This window comes from Seriola lalandi, unplaced genomic scaffold, assembly GCF_002814215.2.
Source record: "Seriola lalandi dorsalis isolate HSWRI2012SDOR001 ecotype SW California unplaced genomic scaffold, Sedor1 jcf7180002054164, whole genome shotgun sequence".
Taxonomy (NCBI): domain Eukaryota; kingdom Metazoa; phylum Chordata; class Actinopteri; order Carangiformes; family Carangidae; genus Seriola; species Seriola lalandi.
Genome location: NW_019524717.1, coordinates 23,921 through 43,410, shown reverse-complemented (window position 1 = coordinate 43,410; position 19,490 = coordinate 23,921). Strand labels below are relative to the sequence as shown.

Genomic DNA, 19,490 nt, shown 5'->3' with positions numbered 1-19,490 from the left:
ATTTTAACTGGATGGGAGGTTTGATATTACGATAAACTTCGAGGCAGCGGTAGGAGCAAATTGTCCTACTGACCTGTAGCCTTCAAGATGCCAAAGTGTGCCAATAAAATCATGTCAAATTCGAAATTAAAATAGGTGTCATTCTCCTGTGGGAAGGTGGACTATCTGTATGACTGGACCACTTCTCAATTTAGTTTACCTAAGAGACAATCGGAAAAATCGGCATCATCAGCGTAAGTGATCACCTCTGAAGGACGATAGCTTGTTCGATATTTTGGTTGCTTGACTCCCTTACTCTCCTTTTTGTCTTCTTACTCTCTCCCACAGGCCATGTCCGTCAGCTCCCTATCCTCCAACTCCTCCATCTTTTCTTTCTATAAAAAATGCCAATACTCTGTAGCCAGCAATGTCATCTACAGCATGTACACCGTCACCAGCGTCCTCCTCCTCCCTCTGTACATCCTCGTCCTCTACATGGGTGTCCAACGATGGAGGCGTCAGCGCTCTGCGTCTGCAGGAACGACGACGGGTCACGCCGACGTCTTCACCTACCACATGGTCATCGTGGAGATTTCTGGCGTTTTTGGATCAGTCACCTATATTTTCAGCGTCTACACCGATATGGATGTGATGATGATGTTGGGTGTATATATGCACTGCATTATTTTCCCTGGACAGACTTTGTTTCACTGTCTGACCTGTGTGGAGCGTTACCTGGCTGTTGTTCACCCCATCACCTACCGGCTGAGAGAAACAGGCAGGGTTAGGCTCCGACACATCAGCACTGGGTGTGTTTGGCTGCTGTGCTTTGGATGGGTGGGTGTAATGAAACTGTACTACCCCGATCTCCCTGTCATCCCTTTTCTTTGCTTGTTTGCTATCTCGATAACTGTCACATTGTTCTGCTGCCTTTCTGTTCTCCACATTCTGACTCACCCAGGCCCGGGGGAGGTGGGCGGGCACAAGGAGAGGGTTGATCGATCAAAGCGGAGGGCTTTCCACATTATCACGACCATAATGGGAGTGTTGCTGTTGAAGTTTGTCATGCTTCTGATTTGTTTCAGCTTGTACGAAGTGCCGTCAATTAGTTCGGACCGTTTATGTGCCGTGATGGATCTTGCAATCTGGATGACTCTGCCCAGCAGTCTGTTTCTGCCTTTGTTGTTTCTGCACAGAGCGGGAAAACTATCGTGTTGTAGGCAGAGCACTGAATCCGAATGAGGAATCACATGAATTGAGAGCCAAAGTAAGAAAGGAAGTAAGAAACCCTCATGTAAAGTCCCACTGACATTTGTAATAAAAACTGATAACCCAGCTGTTTTGTATTTGTTTGAGATGTTACATACCCATATTTGTGTTGCTATATATTATATTTGTGGTGCTGTAATATATATTTGTATTTGGTTTGGTGTAAATTATATTTCATATACAATATATTTGATGTATCATATTCAAATTCTGTGTTTCTAAAAATATTTTTCAACTTTAGCCATATTTCATTATTCTGATTTAGGTCATCACAAAATCTTCCGCTGTATTTTTTACATTTATGGTGCATGTTTTATTTTTATTCATTTGTTCCTGTCGATTTCAATTAACCACGACAAGAGTATGACACATGTGAAATTGTACTGTTGTGCTGTATGTTGTTCAAAAATAGTTTTTGAAAACATAAAAATAAAAAAAAAGGAACTACAGGTTCCCACGACCTTTTCTTTCACCCCATCCATGCACCAAAGTTTCCACATGTATGAGGACATTATCATCCAAGAGTTCAATGTTCATTGTTACATGATCTGCTCTACAGAACCACCCTGACATATTAATCTACGTTGCTTTTTCCAGGTTATACATATGATAAATTCATATATATTTATATCTGGACACTTTGTTGTGTATTATCACTTATTAAAGAAAAGATATGTTAATGAGGGAGGCTGCCCTGTAAATTATCTTCTACTCTGAGCAGACAAATGGAGAGAAAATTTCCCTGTAGAAAAACAAAACTGACCAAAACTGCAGGAATGATCCGAACATGCAAAGAACCCACAGTCGTCTTTATTTTCCTCCCACAAAACAAAAACAATTCATCAGTACGTCAGCTGACAGGACACCTATAGGCAGTTGCCTGCTGTCTGTGGAAAAACCTCATCAGAAGCAAACTGAGGTGGTAATCCTTTCTTCTTTACTTTTATCTTGTTACTTGTTACATATGAATGTGTCATCTCTGGATATATTTTATGCTGTTGATCCAGAAAGACACTGATTTGTTCCTCATCCAAATATATAAAAAAGGGAAACAAATTGAAAAGTGAAACACAAGCATTAAGAGAAAGTGCTCTCATAATTTCACATTAATTTATACACATGTGAAAACATTAAGTAGCAGATTAAGAATACACATGAACATTAGATCATCTCATACAATATGATGCATTGTTATACATTAAATTACATGATTATATATGAACTAGTCAAGACTGGTTCCACCTCAGTCATGTACACTGAAAAACCACTACTTAGCCAATCCACAATAAATGAACCCTTACAAAAAATCAAACGTACTACTACGACAAGTTTCACCTAGAATGTCCCCGCAACCACCGAGCAACATCCTTTTACCTTCTACCAAAATCTAATCAGTTCATCCTTCAATGTTTGTCCCAAATTTCCTTCAAGGGGTTCACAAGGCCAAAAGTGTGTTTTGTGAGGTCACCATGCCCGTGACCTTTGACTTTTGACCCCCAAAATCATTTTTATTTTTCATAATACTAATGATAATAATATTGTGGTTGTTATTATATAAATTATTATTACATAGGTGGATGAATTCTTGGTTTATATTTTGTTACTACATTTTAATAGAGATGTATTATTGTCTGTGTTTGTAACATCTACTGACATATATGTATGTGTACATATAAACTGTATGTATATATGTATGCACAACACACATATTTACACACTATGTAAATAAACTATGTAAAAATGAATTTAATTTATGTTTACTTTTATTTATTTATATATACATAATATGTATATTGCTATCTATATTGTTTGCCTTACCATTATACCTATACCAGGACCATTGAGAATAAACAGAGGAAGAGGACACATTAAAAGATGGAAAACATGATGGAAATCTGACATTTCTGTTGAGCCCTGAACCCAATATATCACTCTTTAAAAGGTTAAAATTAAATACTACAAGAAAACTCAGATTGTAGTTTGATTGAATCAAATGTAATTTATGCTGCTCTGACAGAATCTTTATTTGCAGCCTGGTATTTTTCCTGCCCGGTGCAGAAACAGCAGAGGTAACACCAGACTGCCGGGCAGAGCGAACCAGATCGCAAACGACCACGCTAAACAACTGTCGATGTGGAGAAACATTGATGAAGCCAGTAATGCAGTGCAAACCGCATGGCTCAAAAACTTCAACAACAGAGTTCCCATTAGAACCACGACAGTGTAGAAAGCCCTTTGTTTCAGTGGGTCAACCCTCTCCCTGTTCCCCGGCCCTGGACGAATCAGAACACAGACAACAGAGATGCTGCAGAAACACACAACGATAGCAGAGAAGATTATGAACACGATGTTTGAGATGGCGCTGACAATGATCCCCTTCGTTAGACCCACCGACGCAAAGCAAATCAGCCAAACACACCCAATGGTGATGTTTCTGATCCTGACCACGGCCGCCTGCCTCAGGCCCAGGTAGGTGATGGGGTGAACGACAGCTAGGTAGCGCTCCACACAGGCGAGGAGGTGAAACAGACTCTGTCCAGGTAAGATGATGTAGAAGATGTAATATGCCACTAATATCATACCCAGGTGATTAATATAGCTGCCAAAATATAAGAGGCAAGACCCCAAGGCAGTGATCAGCTCCAGGGCAACCATGTTAAAGGTGAGGATGTCCGAGTGACTCGCCATCGCTGCCGTGGAGACAGAGCGCCGTTTCCTCCTTTGCTGGCAGCCCACATAGAGGACAAAGACGAAGAGCGGGACGAGGAGGATGTGGATGATGAGAACGGCTGTGTAGATACTCCCTCTGGTGTTGAGGCAGTTTTCAAAATGGAAGGAGGAGTTGGAGGAGGAGTTGACTGACATGTCTGACATTTGTACGGACAACTGAAGAGGAGGAGAAGAAGAAAGAAGAGGTGAGGAGAGAGAATATATGACAGTGTCAATGTAAGACACAGGAAATATAAGTGAAATTTAGTTACTTAACACACTGTTAACACATTTTGGTACTATTAATACACTAGTAGTGCTGAAAATCACTTTTATTTTTATTAATACAGACCTTATTATTAATATATTAGTGTAGACCTTAGTAATTAGCTTACTGGACCTTAGTAGCTAGCTTAGTAAACCTTAGATAGATAGATAGATAGATAGATAGATAGATAGATAGATAGATAGATAGATAGATAGATAGATAGATAGATAGATAGATAGATAGATGGATGTTGCCTAAAGGGTAAAACGAAAAAACTGGGGATCATTTGCCACTGCTCATAAAGTTAACCGTAGCTGAGCTAGCAAGCCTGCAACTCAGTTAGCAGGTTAGCTAGCTAAGTAAACTATTGTGACTGAGACTAGCACTCGTGACCTTACTTTTTTAACAGAATTAACGTTTTAATGTAACGTGTTAATTAATGTGTTAATTAATGTTAACACTAGCATTAGCATTTAGCTCAAAGCACCACTGTGACCAAATACAGTCTTATAAAGCTGCTGGCTGTGGATTCTCAGTATTGTTGAGGTTTTGTGACTCTCGCACAAGATTTGCACTTTTTAAAAGATGGACCAAACCTAATGACAAATAAAGGAAACAGCATAACATGAACATACCATTGATCCATAATTTGTTAAATCTTATGTATACTTTTGCTTTGTCGCAACCCAGAAAAATACAGTTGACGAATATGGAAGTCCTATATATTTATGATAAATATTACCGTTACTATTACTAAGTATACAATTTTTGTAATAATTGACCTCCATAGACCGAACTTAAACAACTTTCACTTATCTAATTTCGTTTGTATTTTTGCCAAAACTGCATTCAATTTGATTTTCCATAATTCTGGTGTTATTATTAGGTTATGTTGTTATGCTGTACATTAAATGCCACAGGGAATCCATCAAAAATTGGAGGAGTTACCAGTGAGGATACATATACCTTATAAATTGACACGGTTTCTGACTATCACCAATTAAATGACACCAGTATTGTCAGGCAAAAAAAGCATTTGGTAATAATCATGGATCAGCATGAATTTTCCCTTTACTTTCTTAAAAATCTAAAGTAATAAACTTATTGAACAGTTTGTCAAATTACACCCACCTTGCCAGCAGTGTTTAATTCTGATCATCCGTCACCTGTGTCTCCAAAATGACTGACTGCTGGCTGATCCAAATATATTTACAAGCTTGTGAGTGTGTGTGAATGTGTGCAGTGGACGTTGTGTCAGAATGACAGATGGCAGCAGGGCAGAGGTTTTTTGCATTACAAAACAGACTCATGACTTTGTCGACTACAGACTGTAAATCAAAGTCAGAAAATTTTCTTAATGGCGTTATTCATTAGTGCAGCATCAGTCGAATACCACACACACTTGTAATGACCCAAACCCAGTAGGTTCAGCATGAGCCACTATAAAACTGTACATCTCACCCAAGATTTACAGGGTGGTCATCATTATTTAATATCATATACAGTATATGCTCTGTGATAGGATTCTTCTTACTGAAATGCACCTTGGGAATTATAGTTTATTTCTTTCCTGCAGTGTCTTTGGAGACTCTGGAAACTGCCCAGGTTGTCGTAGCATTATGCATCCTGAGATAAATACCTGTTGACGGACAAACAAACAATCACTTCATCTTTATTTAATCTTTTCTTTCAATCTAAAAATGATAATGTAAATTAATGGTGTTAAGATCTAAATATGAGGAGTCAGGACCATTTAAAAATAAACACAGGAAAAAGACACATTAAAAGATGGAAAACATGATGGAAATCTGACATTTCTGTGAGTTTCATGTATTAATGTGATGAAGGTTCCACCCTCCTCCTCATCGCTCCACACGCATCTGAAGTATTTTTCTCTTCATTGATGTTTAACTCAAACGCTTCATGTATGTTGGTGTTTATTCACTGAGTCAGTTCCCATGGTCCCTGTAATCCATTTGTATGGACAACTGAAGAGAACGAGGAAGAGAGAGGGAGAACATTTGACAGCATCAATGTAAGATAGAAGAAATATGTGAAAATTTGTTAAAGATCAACTTTACACACTGTTTTACACTGTTTAACAAAATTATTATGAAAGTGGTTAAATGAAGTGTAGCGAAATGCGATATGAATTGCAGTATTATTAATACACGTCTAGTGCTTAAAGTCACTGTTATTTTTACTAATGTACAGCTTAGACTTTATGATGAATATCATATGTGAGTGAGTGAGTGAGTGAGTGAGTGAGTGAACGAACTGGTTTATTAAATAAGGCAGACACAAAAGATTTGCGGAATTGGTAAAGAAATCTAAAGTTTGGAGGTGAGTGAAAACAAAGTCCACGAACAGAAGTTGAAACTCAAGACAATGCAGTCGGGTAACACGAGGAGCAACTGAACAAAAAGACCCAGGGAACACTGGGAAACCAAAACGGCACACAAGGAAATTTGAGGAAAAACTCAACAGAATTACACAAGAGCAAACAGAAGTACAAAAGACGGACTGACTTTTTTTCTTTCTGACTTTCAAAGCAGGGAAAAGAATTTCCCATAGTTGTTTTGTAAGTAAGTTGATAAACTTATTCACTCACACCCACCTTGTCAGCAGTGTTTGTATCATCCCTCAGGTCTGTGTTTCCAAAATGACTGCCTACCGTTTAATGCTGTCTGATCCAAATATATTTAAATACTTGTGAGTTTGCATTGTATGACATGTCAGAATACCATGCGCTTTGCATATTACAAAACAAACTAGTGATTTAGTCAATACACAATATTTTCTTAATGGTTATTCCAGCACAAGTTCAGGGTCAGTACTCTCAAACCCTTAAGACTACATCTGTTAAACGTATGAAAAGCTGTTTCCAACATGTTGCAGGGATGTAACGGACACAGACAGACATTAAACACACACATATGAATTCAGATTTTTGTCTCACATATTACTGTATTCAAATGGAGAAGTACACGCTACAATAGAAGCATGTGTATGCGTTTGTTTCGGCCGTTTTTCAGATCTCTACACGATGCAGAAAATAATGGAAGTGTTTTGTTAGTTTTGTTTGGTCGTGTTTCACTTCAGTGCACAATGTATTATTTTAAGCCTTGTGTTGACAAGAATGCATCCTGCTGAAGCGTCCCTGAGCAAGGCGCTGGATCTCTATCAACGGTAGTGCGATTCTGCAGCTGACCCGGTGGTCTGACCTTTCAGTGAGACGGAAATTTGCCTGCTGAAATTTACCGTAAAAAAGTATCGTAAGATCTGCATCAGTTTTTACATGCAACATGCAAAACACACCACAGTCTTACTCTCATCTGTTCTTCACACACACACTAAACCATCATAAATAAAACACCAATGAAACTTACCAATGAAAAGCAGTCAGTGATTTTGCAGACGCAGGAGGAGGACGATCAGAAACAAACGGCTGAGGTGGGTGTTCTTTAATAGTAATATTAATTCATGTATTCTATTTAAATCCCAACATTTATTTGAATTAAATGACAATTAATTGATGATAATGTTTAATGTAGTAATGGATACACATGACAAAATGTCCTATAATTCAAAGATGACGGTGGATTCTTGTTTGTTATCTCGTGAAATTTTATTGTCCTGACAATGAGACTGATTGTTTTACAAAATACTCTCTCTTCATATGTAATTAAACCAGTGAACGCTGGTTGGGAAAAGTGCAATGACGTAGTATAAAGAGAGACAAAGGAGGAAATGAGAAGGTGAAAACTTTGAGTGTGTTTTTGTCCTTTTCTCTCTTTACATCTTATCTCTGTCCCTCTGTCTCCACCTCAGGCCACCGTCCAACCAGATATGTCCATCAACTCCAACTCCTCCCTCAGTCATCTGTTGCTCTACTGCCTTAACTCCAGAGCTTCTTTATACATAGTAACTGCTTATATCATCACCAAAGCCCTTCTAGTCTTACCTTTCTCCATCCTCATCTTCTACCTGGGTCACCAACAGTGGCGGAGGCGACGCTCCTTCAAAACAACGAGTCACTCTGACATCTTCACCTACCACATGACTGCCATGGAGCTGAATGGTCTTGCCGCGTCCGTCGTATTCTTTTGTGGCATCTACAATGATCTCCCAATTATGACACAAGGAGGGATCCATAGTGTTAACATGGTTCTTCCTGGACAGATGTTCTTTCACATCCTGACCTGTGTGGATCGCTACCTGGCTGTTATCCACCCCATCACCTACCGGGGTCTGAAACAGTCAGGTGGCATCAGGATCAGAAATATCAGCATTGTGTGTGTCTGGCTGCTGTGCTTCGGATGGATAGGCGTATCAGTTTTGTATTACCCTGAATTACCCATCATCCCATTTTTGTGCCTCTTGATGACCTCGTTATTTGCCGTCTCTTTCTGCAGCCTCTCTGTTTTGCATGTTCTGATTCGTCAAGGGCCGGGGGGTGTGGGCAGGGACAAGGAGCGAGTTGACCAATCAAAGCAGAGGGCTTCCCACATGGTCATGACCATACTGGCAGTGCTGTGGTTGTGGTTTTTAGGGTTTCTTGTGTGCGTCAGTCTGGACATGTCGTGGTTTTTAACATATAACGATAAATGTGTGATAATGGTGTCTGCAAACTGGTTAAGTCTGCCCAGCTTTTTGGTGTTACCTCTGCTGTTTCTACACAGGGCGGGAAAACTGTCGTGTTTAAGTTCCAGCAATGAGTAAATGACATAAACTGGTATACATCAGAGTAAATTTTACTACCATGAATTCTTAAATAAAAGCCAAGTCTGAAATGATATTATGATAATATTTAAAACTTACCTTTGAAGACTGTTAATGTGACAATTATGAAGAGTAAAGTTTTATTCATGGTAGCTAAACATTGTCCAGGGGAAGTGGAACAGCTGACGTAACTCTTGCTGTACTATTTACATTGGGAATGCTGCTGTTAATGTTTGAGGAGAATCTGAGTGGCAACGTCATATAGAGTTCAGCAGCAAAAAAACAAAAAACACAAGCAGGGTGGGAGTTGGATTACATAATGAGAGTATCATACTAGAAACTGTCAAATATAAGCATCGTTTGAATTATTTCAAATAATTCATGTAATTCTTTTGCATTTCGTGATTAAAAGTTGAAATTGAATCCTGAAGCTCAGTTTGGAGCTTAACCAGTGATATATAATATTGTATCATCTGCATAACGATTGACTTTGCAGGACTGATTAGGGATAATAATACTATGTTTGTATAATGCAAATAAAAGTGGACAGAACAGTAGACCCTTGAGGCACCTCATTATTTATGACAAGAGGGCTTGATTCAGAACCATTAAGCACGTTAGCATGCTAATATTGAGCACTTACCACAAAGCATAGCTGAGGCTAATGGGAATGTCATTAGTTTTTGTAGATATATGTTCATAAACCAAAGTAATGGAAAAAATTTAAATCATGATCTGATGATGGGACCATGAATGTCTGTACAATTTTTAATGCAAGAGTCAAATTAAAAAGCGTATGTTTAATAATGTTAAATATCTGGAAAATAAACTTGCCCCACTCTGTATCAATTATTGGAAAAGTTTTGTATCAGATCATCAATGGATGTTCTTCTGAGAAATTGCAGTAGGTCATAATGTCCAAAGCAGATGTGATTAAGACACAGACATGCACAGAGAAATAGACAAGTGCACTGGGATTAATGACAGGATTTAATTTGAATACACATCTCTTGGTTTATAAGTTATTTGAACCCCGAACAAATGTTCATTGTAATGGACTGAGTCAAGGAACCATAGTTAAATATTATTACATTGTTGGCACGAATGTAAATTCAGCTGTTTATGTACTAAGACTTTATATTCTGGAAATTAATTTTAGTGTTTTGGAGAATTTAAGATGATTAAGAATATGAACCTACGTGTGCTGTAATGTAGCATAGTAATATTGTAGTATAATAATGTATGACAACTATCAAAATAAAGGAATAAATGTCATAATTTACTCTGTGTTTTCTTTGTACCGTCTCAATATTCAAATAGTGGTGCTGCTGACTCTGCAAATCTGACCTCCCTGTGGCACAATAATGCGAAAAATGAATTTGCCTGTTGTAATCTACTGTAAAAGAGTATCATAAAAAATATGACTTGCAAAAAACCCACACTCCTGCTCTCACCTGTTCTACACACACGCACACCTACAACACACATGCATATTAGGACATATCTGTACCAGATACCAGTGAACGGCAGTCAGTGAATTTTGAGACGCAAGAGAAGGACGATCAGATAGAAACTGCTGAGGTGGGTGTTCTTTAAAAGTAAAGATTCAGTTATTAACTTCGAAAAGACTTTTTTATATTTTATAAACTACATTTTTGTTTTTTAATTGATATCATTGATAACTTTTTTTGATGAAGAATTATATCATGTTAAAATACATATCCAGTCTTTTTATAAATGTTTTAATAATGTATTTGCTAAATTAGTATTACTTGAGAAGTGAATTTAAATTTGTGAGTTCATTTACAATTTACTAAACTTTATTATTTGATTACATCTTAAGATCCACCATGAAATATATTTTTGTTAATTCAGCCTCTGGTTTTGGAAACTGCGAAGCAACAAACAAGAAAAGCAAAAATATAGACTTGACAGTCATGATAGGCCGTTTATTTTTTGTGGGTAAGGATCAGAAGGTTACATGTGTAACCATGGTTCTCTCAGTCCTCGTTTGACCACCATGGGAGCAGCAGTCGTGGATACTCTTTAATACGCATCACTGGATTGGAAATGTTGTTGAATAAGCATAATGAGGATTACTTAACAACATTATATTAGCAAGGTCATTGATTTTCTCCATGTCTCCATTTGACTTTAACGTTCTTCCTGTTTTCCTCTTTTCATCTACCCCTTCTCTTCAGGCCTACATTGACATAAATATGTCGCTCGACCCCTCTTCCTTCACTGACACCTCCCTTCTTCCTGCAGGCGCCCTCTCGTCTAACATCTCCCACCATCACCTCATGACCTCGTGTTTCAGGTCCGAAAAAGGCATCCTTGTCTTCTCTAGTGTCTTCATCGTCAACGTCCTCCTCCTCCCGCTCTTCTGCCTCATCCTCTACCTGGGATACCACCAGTGGAGGAAACAGCGTAACGTCCCCACAGCAGCGAAGATGAGTCACTCTGACCTCTTCATCTATCACTCCATCGCCATGCAGCTGAAGGAATTCGTGGGGTTCACCCTCTTCTTTTGTGGGGGCTACACCGATATCCAAAATACAATGATGGGGGGGCTCTCCATCTTGTCTGTCACTTCACTCGGAGAGGCTCTGTTTCACCTCCTGACCTGTGTGGAGCGCTACATTGCTGTTGTTCACCCAATCGCCTACCGGGAACTGAGACAGACTAACGCGATCAAGATGAGAAATATCGGCGTTGGATGCATTTGGCTGCTGTGCTTCGGATGCATGAGTATATTGTACCTAACCAGGTCCACGTTCAATATGATCTTGTACTTCTGCATTATGATTTTCTTCTTAACTGTCATCTGTTTTTGCAGCATTTCTGTTCTCCACGCTCTCAAACGTCCAGGGCCAGGGGAGGTGTGGGGGAAGAGGGTGCGGATTGACAAATCAAAGCAGAGGGCTTTCCATACCATCACAGCTATACTGGGAGTGCTATTGTTTAGGTTTGTGGGGAATTTGGTTTGCAACGTAATGGAGGGTTCAGTAGTGCAGAAATCCATTAACCTTTGTCTGGTGTTTTTCTCTGCATTCTGGTTCTATCTTCCCAGCAGTGTGGTGTTACCTCTGCTGTTTCTACTTCGGGCAGGAAAACTACAATGTCGTTAAAAAAAACAACAAAAAAAACAAACAGGATGAGGATTGGAGACTTTCATATTATAAATTCTTATCAAATCTGGTATTCAAATATGTCAAAAAATAAAAAGCAATAGCAATTAGTGCTTAAATGTTGGAACTGTATCTTGACTGACAGCCTTCTGAGTCACCAAGGGTGATATGGGTACCGTCTGAAGTTTTAAAGGTAGGATAGTCAGAGCCATGGCTACAGTAGTCTGATTGTTGTTTAAAATATGTTGGATTAAAAAGGAATACCTGAAAATCAGGGCAGATACACCTGGGTTGAAGTGGAGCCAGGAACATATAATATGATGTCATCTGCATAAAAATGGATATTGCACTAATTTGGAAGAATAATGTTGTTTATGTATAATGTAAACAGTTACGGACCAAGAACAGATGGCTCGATTCAAGAACATCAGCCACAAGAAACAGTCAACATTTGTCATCTAGACCTAAAGACTTCAGTAAGAAAACCAGAGAGAAGCCTGACAGAGGAGATGTGAAACTACACTGAGATGGATTTTGGTTCTTAAAACCAAAAATATATCTTCTTATGAATCAACACTTCAAATAAAAACCCAGAAGAAGAGGAAAATACGGGACCTTGTAACTGTGGTTGTTATTGTGCTTTGACCCCCAAAATCTGTGACTGTAGTAAATTCAGTGAGTCAATAAAAGTTTGTAATAAACAATATGTATATACTCATATGTTTGTTTGTTTAACCGCCAATTGTGAATTATGAATGTCCTAAATTTAATAGTAAGCAGTTTCTCAGTCACAAATCTTCTGAAAAATGCAAAACCAAAGTAATGTTGTGTTTCCCAAAGCACTCAGGTCACATGTGGGAGCTATTCTTCATTCAAATTACAAAATAAAGACAGATTTGTTGTGAACCTCATGCAAATGTGTGTCTCTGATGTAATCTATGATCAGCTCACGGCTGCAGAGTTGTCAGGCGAGGTGATGTGGTCATACAGGGGCACAGGGAGTGATCAATTAAAATACCCAAATGGATACAAGGTGTGTGTCTCCATGGAAACTAGAATTCTACCGCTGTAAAATCCCTTTCATTGCTGTAAATGCCTCAATGTTTTTCCTTAATAACAGGAAATATTTTATGTTATTCTGTGCAACAACCTTAAGTAACTCCCTCAGCTAAGGAGAAATTCAACCTCAAGTGTCATACTGAAGTATAAAAGCCAGGACTTGATGTTACATTGTCATTATGAGCCTGCTGACTAACATTTAGCTCAAAGCAGCGCTGCGCCTCACAGAGTTGCTAGCTTGTAGACTTAAATCACAGCACTACGATCCGCTGTGTTTTCATTTCTCATCTGACAGAATAAAGTGAGAGTGTGTAGTCTGACAAAACAAGATTTTATTAGAGCCATCGGTTCCACCAAATTCAAATTCTCACAGTTTTGTTCAAAGAAGAGAAAGTTAAAGGGATGAATTTGAGCTACGTTGCAGCTTCTGCCAGCTGGTGGCTCTTCATGTGTGTTTTCAGACAATGGCTTTGAGTAAATGCTTTGTCACACCGTGTACATTTGTATGGTCTCTCTCCATTGTGTGTCCTCATGTGAACAGTCAGGTATGTCTTGCGAGCGCACGCCTTCCCACAGATCCCGCAGATAAACGGTTTCGCGCCTGAATGGACCGTCACGTGGTTGTCCAGATTGATCTTGCGTTTGAAGGACCAGCCACAGTCGGGGCAGCGGTACGGTGTCTCTCCGGTGTGGACCCGCATGTGAATGGTCAAGGGTCCCTTGGTGGAGAATCCCTTGCCGCACTCGCCGCAGTGGTACGGCTTCTCGTTGGTGTGCGTTCTCATGTGAATCTGCAGCTGCTTGCTCGTCAGGAACATTTTGCAGCAGACGTCGCAGAGGTACGACCTCTCCCTGTCTGTGTGAATCTTCTCATGTTGTCTGAGTGTGCCAGGAAGTTTGAAACTCCTCCCGCAAACCTGACAGCTGTGAGGTCTTTCTCCAGAGTGGATCATCTTGTGGCGGGATAAAGATCTGTGGTCACTGAGGGATTTCCCACACACGCCACAGAGGTGCGTCTTCTTGCTGGTGTGAATCCTGCGGTGAACTTTTAACTGTTCCTTCAGCTCAAACACTTTGTGGCAGGTGTAGCATTTGTGAGGCTTACCCTCCTCGTGGAGTTTCTGATGAATCTCCAGGGACGCCATTAATGCAAATGCAGCATGGCAAACATGGCATTTGTATGGTCTCTCCCCGGAGTGGGCAGCCACATGCTCATTGAGGCTTAGCACGCCGAGGAAAGACTCTCCACATATGTGACAGTCGTCAGTTTTGTGGTGACTTTGAAGATGATACTTCAACGCCTCCACAGACTCTGGACGCTCCCCACAGACTCCACAAAGACTTCCTGGATCATCCGCGTGACTCCAGGCGTGTTTCACAAAGGTGACTTCTGATTCGTGCAGAGCTCTGCAGACTTTGCAAGAGTAAACAGCATCACTGTTTTCAGTCTTTGTCTCAGGGATCTTGACACCAGAACGTCTGGCTTTTTGTTTCTTGGTCGTCTTCAACTGCAGCTCAGAGTCACTTTCCCTCAGCTCCTCGTCACACTTGTCTGGTTTCCATTCGTCATCGCTGTCATTCACCTCTTCTCTTTCTTCTTCCTTTTCATCACCTTCACTAGTGTCTCCTTTAGTTTCAGTTGTGGAGCGGGCCACAGAGTCCTCAGCTGGTTGTGTTATCCAGCAATCGTCATCATCAGCTTCCTCTCTCACCACGTCTTGTTGTTGTGATGTTGAGCAGCTGCTACCTTCGACCTCCTGAACTGGGCTGTTGTGGGAAAGCAAAGAGGGAATTAAGGGGGTTCGCGAGTTGTGTTTAAAGTCTGTCTGATATTACATTTCTGCAAGTAATACTACATTGTATGGGCAAAAATATATGGACACCTCTGATAATTAGTGGTTCCAGCAGCTTCAGTCACACCCATTGGGAACAGGTGCATAAAACCAAGCACACAGCCATGCAATCTCTATTTGAATTACCTTGTTAGTGGCCCAGTTTCATCACATGTCAACATGGCAGCAGTGGATGAAGTGTCCTCAGTGCTGCTGTCTTTTGTCTGCAGAGGATGAATCTCTTCCTCCCTGCCCTCAGTTTCTTTTTGGGCCTGGAAAAATAAAGAGGAGTGATTCCACTTTGCATCTTTAACTTGAAAAACTAGAATTACCGCCTCGTGGTTATATCCTTCCTCCACTCAGACTAGTTTCAGGTTACAGGAAAACTGGCATGTTTTAATCGAAACGTGAATAAAGGTGAAACCTAGAGAAAACTAGAATCACCTCTTCATGGTTGTCTGCCAACGCCACCCAGACTAGTTTCAGATTACATCCCTGTTTATCCAAAGTCATATAAACTATGAACCATTTGTGTGAAATTGTGTCATAATTGCTGTGTGAAGTCTTGAGTTACGGCTAAAAAGCATTTTCTGAGGTCACCATGACCTTGATCTTTGACCACCAAAACCACCCAAACACCCTCTTCACAACAGTGCTGCAGAACAGAGAGGTTCAGAAGATCCTTTGTTCCCACTGCCATCAGGCTATACAACAAGGAAATGGACTAATTTAATTATTGTTTATCATTTATTTCAACTATTATTATTACTAATGAGCTAATGGACACATGAATTTCCCCTAGGGGAATAAAGTATCTATCCATGCTGTATGTGTGAGCGGAGGGCAGGGGGGCGGGGCTGTTGTTCCAGTGACACACACACACACCAGACGATACCCATCCCTAGTGACAAACTACCTTCAGTCTGATGAAGAGAGTTGATGTCGCCCATCCTGCACAACTGATGTTTCTGTGGATCTCCTCCGGCGTTACCGCCTTTAAATTCAGACGCTTTAACCTCTGTCTCTTGTTTGACGTTAAGATGTCAAAAGCTTTGTTGTCTCCAGCCAGCTGAGGGAAGGTGGACCTCAGCAGGTCCAAGAAGTCCGCCTCCTGCAGACCTTGAGGACACTTCAGCTTCAGCATCGGACATTTCTTAAGAACTGAAAAAGGAGAGACAAGCGCAATGATTAATATTTACAGAAAAGAAAGGTTCTGGGAGTGGTTCAGATCAGAACCTCACCTGATAAAACCAAAACTACCTTTGACTCAATTCAATTTCTTCAGTTTCAATTAAATTCATATTTTTTTAGAAGTACCGTTTTTTGAAAGTACTTCAGTCTGTGGGTCCTCCAGGATGCGGATCCTGAGGTCCGTGTGGTTCTGAGTTTCACTGATCTGAGGTCCGCCATGCTTCCTCTGCTCAAACTGACCTCTGGAGGAAAAAGACCTGAAAGATGAAGATTAGCAGCAGGTTAATTACAGAATTCCACAGCTGCCAATATTAAAAAAATGAATGCAATTACTCAAGAAACTGAGGTTTGTTTACATGATATGTTGTTTATATAAATCTCCTCTCTCACTCTCATGCAGACAAAATGACAGTGATAAAAACAATTGTTTATGTAGGAACCTTGATGGAGTTGATTTATTCCAATCTTCCAGGTTCTTCGTGGACTTGTTGTTCTCATCTTCATCCTCCTCTTCATCATGGCGGAGTCTCCTGCTGCGCTTCACACCTGAACAAAAGACAGAAATCAATTATTTCCACTTCATATTGCTGAAAATGTGTGTGACTGTGAGGGTTTTATTTAGAAAGAACAGAAGTGATATTTTTATTCTGTCTCACTGAAACCAACTTGCATAAAAACTGAATGCAAACGAATGTGTCACTATTTTTTATTATTATTGTTATCATTATTATTATTGTTATTATTATTACTAGTAGTAACATTATTTTGTTATTCCTTACAATAGTAGAACTTGTTGAGTCTGTTAAACATGTTCTATTCTTGACCAGCTGTTAAATCATAACACAAAAGCAATTTCTGCAAAACTCCATCCGCAAAATAGGCTATTCAAATTTCCCTCTGCTAAAGTTAAATTCTGTATGTGAGAAGACATGATTCAACACCTGAACTCAAAAGAGTGGTGTCTTGTCTTAAATTCGGCATGCAAATAAACCACAGAGCAGCAAGACATGTCGGGAAAATAACCCTAAATCTGCGGACTGCGGTGAGCAACAGAGCCCGCCACGGTTTAGCGCTGCAGAGAGGAAGCCGCACTCGAAAACAGGGGATTATAAAGATAATTTCAAATTTAAGGCTAAATTATGAACTCGTTAGTCGATTAAGGCAAAGCCGATTTGAAGACTAAGTCCCTTTGATTAAGGAACCGTCTTCGTTTTGTAATTTTAAGAACGTAAATTTGTTAACAGCCAGGAAAACATTAAATTACACGATATTTAAATGTAGTTCGACGTGGCCACTTCCTCTACAAACAGGGACTTTGTGGTTCCTGCATTTAATTTCTTTTTTTATGCCAGAAAATGAATGACCAACCGGCTTTGATGAGTGTGACCTGAGGCTGCAGGAGAAGCTCCAGCTGTTTCCTCTGCCGGTCGATCTCCTCTCTGAAGCCCGACGCCTCCTCCTCGTATCCGGCTACGAGTCCGTCCACGGCCGCTAAGATTTCCTGGGAGGCGGCGGCGAGTCTCTCGGTAACAAAACCTCTCAGAACCTCGGACTTAGACATTTTACTGCAACTCTCTGCCGTGTCCGCTGCGTCTCTCCTCATCACGGTTTAAGTATTTTACGGAAAACGTTAATCCATCCTAGCATTGTTTACTAGCTTGATACTTTTTCCGGTTTGGGTACGTGCATTAATGTCATCCGAGTAGAAACCAAAACCTCATTGTTTTTCTTCAGTGATGTTTAACGGCAGCTGGCATAAAAGTAGTTGAATTACCGCCATCTTCCGGATTCAGTCAGCTACTGCATCGCCCCGAGTAACAAACCTGTTTACATCGGATGCTTTCCTATCATATGAAGTGTGCTGGATATTATGAGCTTTTGGTTGGTTGGTTGATTGGTTGATTGGTTGATTGGTTGGTTGGTTGGTTACTAGGTTGATTTATTTGAATTTATTCTCATATTATGACTGTCTTGTAAAACTGTTAAAAAAAAAAAATGTTGAAATGTTAGACAAAAGAAAGAACAAGAAGAAAACACTTCTCTCTGTTCAACAGTGTCAGAGGATCGAGACAGCGCTCCGAAGCAGACACTATAGATACTAGTAACTAAATGTGTTTTTTTTGTGTAGAATTAACACAAACTGAACTGACACATATTACGAGGTTTCATGGGAGGAGCAAAAACATTGTGAATGTTGAAAAAGAAATTAGGTTAAACGTCATTAACCAATGAACTTTTACTTATAAGTGCAAGATCTCAATACTTGCTTGAATATTTCCCCCATTCTTTTAGGTCCCCAGTTTGGCACTGGACCTGACGTTGGCACAATCATTATCATTGGCATCGTCATTGTTATTGTCATTGCTTTGGTGGGGAAGTCATACACAACAGAAGAGAGTAAGTCAGAAGTTTCTCTCCTCCACATTTTTCCCCATTGTAAATTTCCATTTGAAAGTTTCCATAGTAACCTCAATGTTTCCAGAAGAGAAATATGGTGTCTCCTGGATTATTAAACAAAGCATTGACAAAAGGCTCTTGAATTACAAGCTCAGTCACGTGATGTTTCTTTGGAAGTATAAGTTTTATTCTGTTTTTACATTTGTACATACATAAAAAAGACAACAGAGACATTTGCTAATACAGTTGCTCATCTTTCAACTGGTGGTTCGGCTGGAAGAGTTTCATGTCATCCAAGCCTGAATAGAGCAGAATACAATAAATTAATGGGACTTTTACACAACTCTGTTATTGATAATTCATCTCTTGGTTTTCTATATTTCCACATTTTGAGAAGTACTTCCTCAACATTAGATGATCTTTGTCGTGGTTACAATAATAACAATGAACGGTCGTGGACAATAGAAACAACATAAACTGCTACTTCAACATGGGAATCGAACACCGCTCTCCTGCGTCGTATTCATCCATCCACCACAACCTCCTCCTGACATGGACTTTGCCTCTGTTTTTACTATGTCACCGCGCTTTTCCCTTTCCCTTTGCTCCTGTCATAATTACTTCAACCACTAGATGTCACCTAGCAACAAAATGTGACTATGGGTCATAATAACCTGCTGAACAGACGAACTATGTGCTCATTTTTTGGGGTTTTTTTTTTACAGGAGGACAGTGTAAACATCCACTTAGTGACTTCATTACTTGATGAGCACCATTTATCTGAATAACTAGCCTAGTTTTTATAGAATTAAGAATTTATTATTTAATTTATTAAATAATTTATTTAATTTAATTTATTAAATAATTTATTAAAATATGCCCAAAAGAAACTGTGCAGTTGTGACATAGATCTTTAACCAAGTCATCTAAGCA

General features: G+C 39.6%; 3 protein-coding genes across 3 annotated transcripts; 2 read left to right on the top strand and 1 right to left on the bottom strand.

Moving 5' to 3' along the window:
* The first annotated feature begins 347 nt into the window (after positions 1 to 347).
* LOC147819265 (uncharacterized) lies at positions 348 to 1,468 on the top strand. The gene has a single exon (XM_087173290.1). The coding sequence runs from the start codon at positions 421 to 423 to the stop codon at positions 1,219 to 1,221; it is 801 nt and encodes a 266-aa protein (XP_087029416.1). The 5' UTR covers positions 348 to 420; the 3' UTR covers positions 1,222 to 1,468.
* Positions 1,469 to 7,603: 6,135 nt separating this feature from the next.
* Positions 7,604 to 8,947, top strand: LOC147819264 (uncharacterized). Its single transcript, XM_087173289.1, has 2 exons — positions 7,604 to 7,678; positions 8,057 to 8,947. The coding sequence occupies exons 1-2, from the start codon at positions 7,604 to 7,606 to the stop codon at positions 8,945 to 8,947; spliced, it is 966 nt and encodes a 321-aa protein (XP_087029415.1).
* A 4,502-nt stretch (positions 8,948 to 13,449) lies between these two features.
* LOC111653155 (uncharacterized) lies at positions 13,450 to 17,834 on the bottom strand. The gene is made up of 6 exons (XM_023403631.2): positions 17,529 to 17,834; positions 16,601 to 16,706; positions 16,287 to 16,417; positions 15,886 to 16,130; positions 15,117 to 15,241; positions 13,450 to 14,904 (listed from the first exon to the last, which is right to left on the bottom strand). The coding sequence occupies exons 1-6, from the start codon at positions 17,761 to 17,763 to the stop codon at positions 13,551 to 13,553; spliced, it is 2,196 nt and encodes a 731-aa protein (XP_023259399.1). The 5' UTR covers positions 17,764 to 17,834; the 3' UTR covers positions 13,450 to 13,550.
* Between the last annotated feature and the right edge of the window lie 1,656 nt (positions 17,835 to 19,490).

What these genes read in the sequence shown, in the direction of transcription:
- LOC147819264 (XM_087173289.1), top strand. Translation starts at nt 7,604, where the DNA reads ATGAAACTTACCAATGAAAAGCAGTCAGTGATTTTGCAGACGCAGGAG. An exon ending in ATCAGAAACAAACGGCTGAG is followed by an intron (nt 7,679 to 8,056) that starts GTGGGTGTTCTT and finishes TCTCCACCTCAG; the next exon opens with GCCACCGTCCAACCAGATAT.
- LOC147819265 (XM_087173290.1), top strand. Translation starts at nt 421, where the DNA reads ATGTACACCGTCACCAGCGTCCTCCTCCTCCCTCTGTACATCCTCGTC.
- LOC111653155 (XM_023403631.2), bottom strand. Translation starts at nt 17,763, where the DNA reads ATGAGGAGAGACGCAGCGGACACGGCAGAGAGTTGCAGTAAAATGTCT. An exon ending in AATAAATCAACTCCATCAAG is followed by an intron (nt 16,418 to 16,600) that starts GTTCCTACATAA and finishes TTCATCTTTCAG; the next exon opens with GTCTTTTTCCTCCAGAGGTC. An exon ending in TGAAGTACTTTCAAAAAACG is followed by an intron (nt 16,131 to 16,286) that starts GTACTTCTAAAA and finishes CTCCTTTTTCAG; the next exon opens with TTCTTAAGAAATGTCCGATG.